The sequence below is a fragment of the Chenopodium album genome, chromosome 10 (genome assembly GCF_948465745.1).
Source record: "Chenopodium album chromosome 10, dcCheAlbu1.1, whole genome shotgun sequence".
In the NCBI taxonomy this organism is placed as follows: Eukaryota; Viridiplantae; Streptophyta; class Magnoliopsida; order Caryophyllales; family Amaranthaceae; genus Chenopodium; species Chenopodium album.
In genome coordinates, this window is record NC_137843.1 from 6,013,846 (window position 1) to 6,025,321 (window position 11,476).

At 33.4% G+C, this 11,476-nt stretch overlaps 2 protein-coding genes across 2 annotated transcripts; both read right to left on the reverse strand.

Moving 5' to 3' along the window:
- Positions 1-297: 297 nt before the first annotated feature.
- LOC145563300 (uncharacterized) lies at positions 298-4,663 on the reverse strand. Its single transcript, XM_081623746.1, has 9 exons — positions 4,348-4,663; positions 3,245-3,360; positions 3,027-3,080; positions 2,915-2,939; positions 2,620-2,742; positions 1,729-1,895; positions 1,500-1,569; positions 1,207-1,305; positions 298-500 (listed from the first exon to the last, which is right to left on the reverse strand). The coding sequence occupies exons 1-9, from the start codon at positions 4,558-4,560 to the stop codon at positions 450-452; spliced, it is 918 nt and encodes a 305-aa protein (XP_081479872.1). The 5' UTR covers positions 4,561-4,663; the 3' UTR covers positions 298-449.
- A 729-nt stretch (positions 4,664-5,392) lies between these two features.
- LOC145563301 (mitochondrial import receptor subunit TOM20-like) lies at positions 5,393-9,330 on the reverse strand. The gene is made up of 6 exons (XM_081623747.1): positions 9,147-9,330; positions 8,939-9,017; positions 8,476-8,645; positions 8,319-8,366; positions 5,895-5,990; positions 5,393-5,816 (listed from the first exon to the last, which is right to left on the reverse strand). Exons 1-6 carry the CDS (start codon positions 9,240-9,242, stop codon positions 5,691-5,693), a joined length of 615 nt encoding a protein of 204 aa, XP_081479873.1. The 5' UTR covers positions 9,243-9,330; the 3' UTR covers positions 5,393-5,690.
- Positions 9,331-11,476: the final 2,146 nt, after the last annotated feature.

The window sequence follows — 11,476 nt, forward strand, 5'->3', positions numbered from 1 at the left end:
TTAAACAAAATTTGAGTTATTTCACAAAAGAATGTACTTTGCTACATTGTTTGGAAATATCAGAGGATTGCAATGATTTATGCCTTCTAGAATTGCCATTCAACCAATTGAAGTTGACGATAGAAAGACTGATTTTGTGATGTAGGCTAATGGTGAACCAAAATGAGAAAGCAATACTGCAAACAGGGTAGGGATCGGATACGACTCACACGAGTGCTGAGAAAACTTTAGACCATTTTGGCCAGGGAAATTTACTTTTGCTTATACTGGCATGTACAGATTTATATCCAGCTGATGGAATTAGCTAATGCCTAAAATCATAGAGTAGTACTCTGTATATCATTATAACAGTGGAGAACAAAATTTTTACACAACAAAAAAGCAGTTTACTTGTGAATCTGTACAAAAGTTGTGAGCATTAATATGTTCAGACGCTTCAAGTGGCAGTGTCAGCCTCCAAGCACCTCGTCTTCAGATACCATCCAAGGTTGTGGTGGTCCCTGCGATCCATTAAACCAGTAAGTAAGTCTAGACCTTGATGAAAGGACAATACAACCTTTCTTTGATCCCAACTACAAGAATGCTTATCAGCTTATGTGCTTTGGCTATTGGTGTGGCAGGTTTGACTCCCCAAAGCAACCTTAACATTCACTGGCATGCAGCAATTGACATAAACAGATAATACAAACACTGATATACACGCATGGTTATGTCCACACCCCATGATTCCGGAGGGAAGAGCAATACAAAGCTTGTAGTATCTAGAGGGTTATCTTCAAAAAGCCGCACTTGTAATCCAGTAACAGAAAATAAATCTAAGTTTAACAACTATCAGGTGGAATTTATACAATCAAGAGCTTTGATCTACATGTCCTGAAAATTGAGAAGGGTCCCCTGAGTTCATGTACCTATTTTTTTTGTCAAAGATATGTCCTGATAAATAATAAAATATTGCTTAATCTTTTTCTTCAAGGTGACGGAAATGCATACATGTCCAAAAATTATATAAATTGTATCCTTATTCCCTGACGATGATTATAGGCATCAACAAAAAGGGAAACACAGGGTCACAGAATAAGTAAATAAAATTCCCTGGAAACCTGAATCAAAATTTTATCAACTGATGCAAAAATTCCATTACAAATTCACAGGTATGCTTGTTTAACAAATGAAAGTATGTAGCTTGTTGCCAATAATTTCACATACCTTTCCCAAACGGATGATTTTTGGAACGCTGCCAGTCATGTCCACCACAGTAGATGGCTCAGCTATTCTAAGACCAGCATCAACAATAAAATCAAGGCCCTATAGAAAACACAAACAAAGGAGCTATTAGCGACACACGATATGACGATACTAATAGTGGCTCTTTTATTGCTGCTTCATCAAACGTACTGCTATACGTATTTATCATATAGCCACTTCAGGACCTGAAAAAAGATTCTTGGAGCTTTTACTACAGCCTATACTAGTTTAATTAACTACATGAGAAATTATACCTCTTTTCCATACACCTCTGCAATCACAACGGGATCTAAAATCCATTGATCTTCTTTTGGAGCCTTAACACTGCAACAGGCATAATATGAGAACACAGACAGAAAGAATAACAATGTCAGGGAGATCAAGATGCAGGTAGCCACGCATTTGCCTCATTAGTGTGGGTACAACAAAAACATCAGCACTCATAATTCCAAAAGAGAAGAAATTTCAGAGGTCCAAACAAACCTGGTAGATATTAAAGGTGAATCTGTTTTCTCGAGAATAGCTTTAGTTACTGGATCGTCAGGTATACGAACACCTACGCTCTTCTTTGGTGTATATTTTACATTTCCCGGCTCATGATTGAGACATAGCTTCGGTAAATTTTTGCTTGCAGTTAAGATGAAAGTGTACTGCCACATGGAACATATCAGCCAAAAATGCAGACCTTTATGCAACAGAAGTTGAGGATGTTCAAACAGTTTTGGGCCAAAAGGGACGGGAAATGAAACATAAGAGCAATCAAATTTGACATATGTAAGGTAAACCTCTCAAATCAATATAATTTAGCCTCTTAAGAACAATGCATAAGCCTCATATAGTAATAAATATACTAGTTCATTTCTATTTAATGCTTTCGAGTCTCATACTTTTTGATGATTCATAAAAGGCTAAAGCCCTTCTCCAATGAGCTACCCTCAACAGTTCACTCACGGATAAAGAGGGGAAAAAATTGAAAAGAAAAAGAATGCTGAGTGAGAGAGATGAATGAATAGGAATCAGGAATATGCTGCAAAATAGTATGTTCTCCTATGTCTCCAACAACTTTCTCACATATGCATGCTATATAGACAATGTGGCCTGAAATTGCAACATACTGCACAAAGGCAATTGTTATGGTATCAATGAGAGGGCTAAGTTGTTGGTGAGTGGCGACCTTACCCTCTCATCAGTCTCATGTCCAAAACTAAGTAAAGCAACTGAAACAGGGCATCCATAAAGTATCGGGTCATCAAACTGCAACCTTCAGGACGCTTTCTTAGGTTCACTCCGTACTCTAGCCTCTAAAGGAAAGATGATTAAGGGAGAGAGGAAAAGCACTTAATAACATAAATTAGTAAGTGAAATCATACTTACAGGTCCAGGCAGGCATTGCTTCACAGCTCGAAAAATGTTAGGATGACCTAGGCTATCACCACGAGGGAAGCCCATTGTATATACATCAATATCATGGAATGAACGACATAAAATGCTAAGCGGCTGCATGGAAAACATGAAGACATAAAGGTAAGTATCTTACAATCAAAATAATACATAGGTATATCAATCCCCAATTCTATAAAGCAACATTCAGCCCAAATGCCAATTAGCTAATTACTGGACAGAGGACAAATAACATTTGTTAAGAAACCATCACAATAAGAGGTCTCACCTTGGAAGTTTCAATATTCTTAATCCTGCAAAAGAAGCCAAATGAAGTCAACCAAAGAGGAAGAGATGTTATGGAATTATAACCATTCAAACATAGAGGGGAAATGACTTACCTCCTAAGACGCTCAATTGCAGAGGGATTATTCATATCACAGACAATTGCATACCTGGAATGTTAGAAAAGCACAAAACATATAAATGCAGAAGAAAAATAGGTATGTGCCATCAAATTCCAAACCGTTATCACCTCTAGAACTACATCTTTAGAGCACATGCACGATAATAGTAAACCATCATTCTCAAATAACAAATGCGAAGAAGAGCAGCATACACTGTGTCTGTGGGAATGACACCAACGGCTCCTTCCTTCAGCTGCTGAATAACAGGTTCCAGCTTCCAACTGTCTATTCCTGATGGATCAACTTCAACATAGAGCACGCCACCATCCTGTAAATTAGTCAGTTCTTAATAAACATTTTAGGGGGAAGTATATCAAGGAATTGGCAATCTACCCAGAACAACATCGGGATCAGGGAGAACAAAGATATACTTCTATCTTAAGTCTTAACTGCTATTGTCTAACAACTCCGTTCATATGCACAAGTCATACCATTTGACATATTTATCGTTGCGTAAAGACATTAAGAGAGTGTTTATTTCCCTCCTATTCTTTAATCCTTTCTTCCTCATTCACTCCTCCCATCTACCCTCCTTCCATTTACAATTTAACTCCATACCTTCCTCTCTAACTATTCTTGCAGAGAACCAAACAGAGGAAAATTAATTTACAAGTGTGTTTTCATGACAATTTGTTTACATTGTAAATAATTCCAATCAAACCAAACGGAGCCTAACATTAAACTTTAGCTTTAATATAAAATGAGAACTTTAGACAATTATCTCACTTTTTGCCAAAATTGTATTTATTAGCGTCGTAGAGTTCAGTTAACCTCCTTGATTACGGTATTCAAAAGTTTCAAAGCATATCAAGATATAGATTTTGCATTGTACATTTAGCAACTTGCAACTACAGTATGACTACATATCCACAATTTCAACTACAAATTTTTAGAAATCAAATTTTATCAATAACTTAGTCAAAACACAATTTTAAAGACTGTAACTCAATCATTACAACCGTATATTTCTTCAACTTAATCACGCAATTGTCAATTGATAAACATTTCATCATTATCATGGAGATAATTAAGAATTTTCCTTCAAATTGACATTTCCAGATTTCCAAATTTTCGGAATTGCAAGAAACTCATTATTATCTGAGACCACTCTCCTCAGCTACAACACACAATTCACATATTTTGGAGCATATATCTCCAAATTCAACACTTGAAAACAAAAATGGGGAGCAAATTACAAAGACGATAAGAATTGAACTCCATAATCACAACCTTAATAAGAAATAGAGAGGAGAACCTTCGAGAAGCGAGGAGTAGCGTATTTGAGACGCTTAGGGCTTCGTTTGACAGCTCTAAGTTGGAAGCGGCAAGGAAGAGGTTGAAGTCGGCGGAAAGAGACATTTCTACAGCGGAAGGGAGAAAGAGAACGACGGAAGGAGAGAGAGAGTGGTTGAGTAGAAGTGTAATCTCTTGAGAAAGTTGCGCCGACTTTCATGGCGACTGCCGCCATTTTTGAGCTATCTCGAGCTCCTTGTGCCACCAAGTTAGTGAGAAAGAAAGGGGCAAAGAATTGTAATTTTGGATTGTTCCAGTAGGAGAATAATACTTCGTAGAAGATGCTTGTACTCTTGTAGCATGTTCTTTTATTACTCTCTTCTGTCTTTGAATAAAAGTTCTCATTTCTAGAGAACTATATTTGTTCATTGTAAATTATGACTTTGTTCACTTTATCTGAATTTTGTTTAATTTTATACTTCCTATTATTTTTACTGAAAATTAAATTAATTTTACTAAATTTAAATTAAGGTTTGAATAACCTTTGAGAAACCAGTTCTTCTCATTGCTAAGAAGATAGTAACGAAATTTTGAAATTTTGAACTTTATAAAGTCCTAATAATCAAGGCGATGCTTTGTATAAGAATGACCATATATGATTAGTTACATTACTTACATATGATTTAGGTAGATTCACATTCATTACAAAAATTGTTCCAGCAGGAGAAAAATTTGAACTTTATGAAAGCTGAATAATACAGTTCCTCTTTGGCTTACCTCTTCTGTCCCTCTTCCTCTCCCATATCCTTTCATTCTACAATTGGGTAGACAGGGGAGTGAGTTTGAGAGAAACGTCCGTGTATGTTCATGCAAAAAAATGAGGTTGAATTCTTCGACAAACATTACTAGAGTACCAGCATTTTAATTCTTTATTACTGTACTGTACAGACTACGGAGTAATTATTTAGCAAGCAAATAAGTTGGTAAGCAAGCTGATTAAACATTCGATAACACTGTAATCAAACAAACTGTAGAAACATAACTTCAAAAAAAAAAAAAAAACAAACTGTAGAAACAGTACTTATTTTGTATACTGATTAATGAAACATCGTACAATTTTAGAATGGTCTGTATAACCAGTATAAATCAACGAAAATTCAACCTTGTAAGAAAACTACAGTCACGAATAATTTTGAACTAAAGCTAACAAATATAGCTAAACTACAGCTAGAAAATATATTTAATGACGACAAATTAACTGCAACCCTGAGAACTCTCAGGTGTATTCCACGCAAAAATCGAATCAATCTCAGCTGTCAGCCCCCAACTTCTTGACAAAACTTAGGCCACGCTCAAAAAAGCAGATTACCTTGGCTGAGGAGGAACTTGGTTCTTCGCAAACCCTAACCACACCACAATACCAGCCGCAAGAATAACCCACCCCGCCACATCATATAAGAAATCATTGGATTTCTTCTTTTTAGTGGCACTCTGAGAAAGGAGAAATATCGATTAACAATTGGAAGATTAACACAGCAATAGTACACATCCAAAAACACAAAAAATTACCTTAGTGGAAGCAGAAGATGAAGCTCCGCCACCCATAGACTGTTGGCGTTGGCTAAACGCTTGTTGCTTGTGGATCTCAGCATGTAGCTCCGGAGCCTAAAGAAATGTTGTGCAATCCCATCAACAACATAATTCACAATAACTACATTATATAACAACCAACATAATATAGATATACTTCCGTAGTTCTGTTCAACTAAATTATGAGAAAATAAGAGCAGAAAGGTACTCCTGTTTACTTCAACCGGTCTTTAATGAGATTACATTATTTTTACCAAACCTCATAATTATTCAATCCCAATTGAATTAGTTCTATAAATTTAATGATTTTATCCATTTTTCCAATCAGTTCAGATGAGATACGGTACTACTCCGGAGTACTATTTTAAAAAAGAAAAATTCAAGTAAATAGAACACATCCAAAGAAGTAAAGCTGTGAAATTGCAGCATACCCAGCAGCTTTAAGAAACAGGCCACAATATCTCCTAAGCCTGTCAAAACATAACTTCAATTGTACCTTCATGCTCTCCGTACTTTTTCTTAAGGTAGTAAAAACATGATACTACAAAGTCTCCCCACATCACATCAACCATTTTTTTTCACATCAACAGAACAGAAATTCCCACCATTAAAGTGGCCTCCATCTCAATACTCGCATCCTTTTTTCTGCCCCTACCCATTCTCAGTTATGAGTTCTACGTTATTACCTTTTTAGTTCTACGTTATTAACCATTCTGATTGCACAACATTTATATCAAATAAATGCACAAGACAAATGGCCATTTGTTTCTTAATGAAATATTATGAATTTGAAATTATACATGGATTTAGTTGTCTTCATTGTGATAAACTTATCATAAAGGCTTCAATGGACAAGCTAAAAGTTCCAGGAGATTACAGAAGATATAGTACTTAAACCAAACGTGATTTTTTTACTAGTTTCTTATAGGAAGATTTTCAATAAATTACATTGAGAGGAAAACAAAAATATTAATAGCAGAACAACATCAACTTCAACATTAACCCAATGCCTCTGCAAGTCTCCTGTCAGGGTGGCAGTAAGGACCTAAACACAACTGGACATTTTGGGAGATTTTGGAAATGGATATTATGTAGCCTTAAAACAGAAAAGGAAGTAGGTTGCAGTTGACCTTTGGAAAGCAACTTAATAGGATAAATCGATAAAATGTTCAGACACAGACTACATTCAGTCAAAAGCAAGCACGAAATATTCAAATTACCAAAAAATAGTACCCAAAATATATACTTTCTCCATTTCTTTTAGTTGACACGTTTTGACTTTATACACTATTCACACTACTTATTTTGACTTCACTTTGAGATATAGTGTTGAGAAAAAACAATCAATGTAAAATCTTGTTAGATTCGTCTCAACATCTATTTCGCAAATATCCAATTTTTATAATTTTTGCTTATATGTAACTTTGGATATTTGCAACAACAAATATATAAATTTCAATTTCACTCCGGAGTAAAAAACACAATAGCTAAACCACAAATGAAAGTTTTTTTTATAGGATATCATCAAGGCCTAACCCTAGCAGAGCTCAAAGGAAATAAATACTTGATTTGAAAACATATTAAAAGTGACTTGAGAGTCAACAAGTTCCTTCGAATACTCCCCATATATCATTAGAACACTTAACACCCACATAGAGCTAGTATCAGCTCTAAAACATAACACTCTATTAGATAAGAATGTGAATATTAAAAAATTAAAGATTTACAAAGCCACAACTCAAAAGTTATCAACTTGGATATAATCAGAGGGTCAGTCACAAACACCAACAGTTTATAAACACTAATAGGAAGAAAATCATTATAAGGAAAAAAGTCAACTGGACAGGCCTTCTATTAAAAGTAATGGTGATAGAAGATAACTTCAGCAAGGCTATACGCATGAATGCAAAATTTTGCAGATATTAAAAGAAATTCCAGTAATTCAACAAAGCCATCAAGGTCTTAAGAATTAAATGGCACTAATTTATGTCCCTTGATTTTGCACATACTAACTAATCGCTTCACAATTAATAATCCAAGGACTTAAACAAGGTCACATACACAACCTAATCCAAACCATCAAAGATTCTAGTCACCATACATGACATTGGGATCGTTTCTATGATTTCAAGTTACACAAAACACAAGTCATTTTCGGGTTGAAATTCGTAACCTTAACCAAACCCATTTAATTTAAGGCCAGGTTTGTGTCGACCCGATAACAAATTGAGTTGAACAACTCAAACCCAAAACCACTATTTTCAATTTGGGTTCAGGTTGGGTTACCTTTACCAGCCCTACTTTTACGTAGTCTTAAACAAGAAATCAAAGTTATTTTTCACCATCAAATATAATACAAAAAATAATTTCAATGATTCAATGAGCAAGAAAAGAAAAATGTACCTTTGCAGAAACTTCCAAGGATTTCCTATACAAATCATTAGTAGGATCCTAACCAAAAAAAAAAAAAAAAAAAATCTTTAGTGAAAGAATCTCACAACCAAATTCCAAATTCATAGAAACAAACCCATATCGAGTTGACGATAGTACAATGCTATACCTCATCAACAGCTTGTTGAAAGAAGTCAGCAGCCTTCTCAAAGTAAGGTCGAGCCTCATCAATGTCAGGAACCATAAAAGCATGTGTAGTATGAGCATTTGCCAAACACCACATTGTGTCATGTTTTTTAGGATTAATCTCCAAAGCTTCCTCTAACCTCGACACCGCAGCTACAATTCACCCAAAATCATCATAAAAAAATTACCCTTTTTTAGGAAAAGACCAAATTTAATCCTTCATAAGAGCTCAAAAAATAAAAATAAATACCAATTATTTCAATAAACTATACAATAAGTTAAAATTCATATTATTTCAAACTGAATTCATAGCCGCATCCTAAATACTCATGAAAAAAAAAACACACACACACACACACACACACAAAAACCCCAAAATCCCTCAGAAATTAATGAAAAACTGAATTAATTATTTGATATATAAAATCAGAAGAAAATCAAAAAACCTGAAAGCATCTGCTTGGAGTCATCGGGAGTCTGAAATTGAGACAACTCAATCAAAGCTCCACCCCATCTCGTCAAATTCTGCAACAAAAAAAATCAAAAATAAAAACGTAAACAAATTCAGCTAAGAATAAAGATCTCAGAAATAAATTACTCGTATATAATAAATAAAATTAAAAAAAATTGATTGAGAAGGGAACAATTGAATACATCAGCATCGAGAGGATTTTTAGTGTAGGCGGCTTCAGCGGATTTGCGAGCGTGCTCGAAGAAGAGGAGACGATCGAAATCACTACCCATATCCATGATTTTGTCTGGTAATGGAGATTTTATTTTCTCTCTCCTGTTTTAGGGTTTGCGACTTCGAAGATTGGAATAAACGAGAAGAGAGAAGAAGAAAGAGGGAAAAACTTTAGTCGTAACTCGCAAGGGTTTTGTTGAGGGTTTTGGGTTTGGGAATTGGGACTTTGCTTTTGTTCATTTGGACTTGGTTCGTTTGTTACGGACTTACGGTACTATAAATTGGCAAAAGCTAGCATACGTCTTTGGGGTCGGATAAAAAAATAAATTACCTAATTAATACGTGATATGTAATGATATTTCATTTGATTATTTTTTATCCAACACATTAATCATATCATATAACTAATATATAAAGCTAAATTTTTAGCTAAGTCACGAGGCAGCGATATTTGGCGTTCCAATTTTTCGCCAAGTGTCGCGCCACGTTGAATAGATTTGAATAGACCTCATAACATAAAAAAGTTAGTTTAGAATTCTATTTGAATAGACTTTTAGAATAAATTAGTTTTATTTTCGATAAAATACCAATATTTTAAATGTACAAATTCAATTATAATTTTATTAAAAAAATTATTAGATTATAATTTTCAAAAATTATCAAATAAATTATTTTTTATATCATAATATTTTTTGGATGAAGGAAGTAGTTCAAAGCATAAAACATACATTTATAGTATATACTAATCGATTAAAATAATATACTTCACAATCTAGCAAATCGTATAAAGATTAAAAATTTATCTTAAAATTCAATAAACAACCCGGACATCGCATGGGGCACAAAACTAGTAACTAATATATAAAGCTAAACTTTTACCCAGGTCACGAGGCAGCGACACTTGGCGTTCCAACTTTTCGCCAAGTGTCACGCCACATAGGATAGATTTAAATAGATTTCATAAGATAAAAAAAAATTAGTTTAGAATTCTATATGGATGGAATCTAAAGATAAAATTATTAATTTAGAGTTTTATTTTTGATAAAATACCAATATTTCAGAGGTACAAATTGAATTATAATTTTATTAAAAAAATTATTAGGTTATAATTCTTAAAATTATCATATAAATGTATTTTTTATATCATAATATTTTTTGGAGCGAATGAAGTAGTTCAAAGCGTAAACACATCTATTTATGATATATATTAATCGGTTAAAATAATATGCTTCACAATCTAATAGAATTTTATTACTATGTAGACCTGTCAATTAGGGTTGGGGTAAGTAATTTAAAGCGTAAACACTTCCATTTATAATATATACTAATCGATTAAAATAATATACTTCACAATCTAATAGAATTTTATTACTATGTAGACCTGTCAATTAAGGTCGAGTCATGAGTCATCTCGGATTGAGTCACTTTAGGTTAAGAGTCAAGAAATGTTCAACCCTTGCCCAAAGTTTTGGGTTCGAGTCAATCTAACGGGCTTTGAACATTTATTTTATTAAATTTATTTTTTTGCTAATTTTTTTATTTTTTTAATGTATTAAATCGAACATTTTCACCAACATTATTATTAGTCATTACATGCCTACTAGATAGCAAATCATCACAAAAACACATCAATTCCTAACTAATTTTGTAATCAATGATGTATTTTAAAATTTGATATATAGATTAAAAATTTATCTAAAAATTCAATAAACAACCCGGGCATCGCACGGGGCACAAAACTAGTGTACGAATAAAGTCAAAGTTCCCGAAAAAAAAAATTCAAAGTTTTCTTCAAAAAAAAGTCAAAATTTGGTAAAAATTTGAAATTAAATAAAAAAATAAAAAAAAAACTCTTCATGTATTTTTTATGACAGTTTAGTATGTGATAAATGAAATATAAAAAATGGTAAATCACGAAATATAATTTTGGATAACGATTTGGAGTAGCTTGAACCTATTCACTATAAGCCTTATCGAATGGAAAATCAGGTTTTGAAACTCCAACCCCTTTCTCTTTAATTCATTTTTGTTGTTAAAATCAATAAATTACATGTTAAAAGGTACTGTAGTGAATATCTTATTTATCATAAAAATGTGTACTCCATATATTAAAAAAATTGTTTCTTTAATGAAGAATTGTGTGTGATTGAAAAAACTATATGTCACTACATAGTAAGTCACAATTGTGGCTACAATAGAATGATAGAGCACCTCATTGTAAATGTTTATATATCATAGCATCATAAGATGGAATCAACTAAACAATACAACTCAATGCGATCATATTTATCTTTAAAAA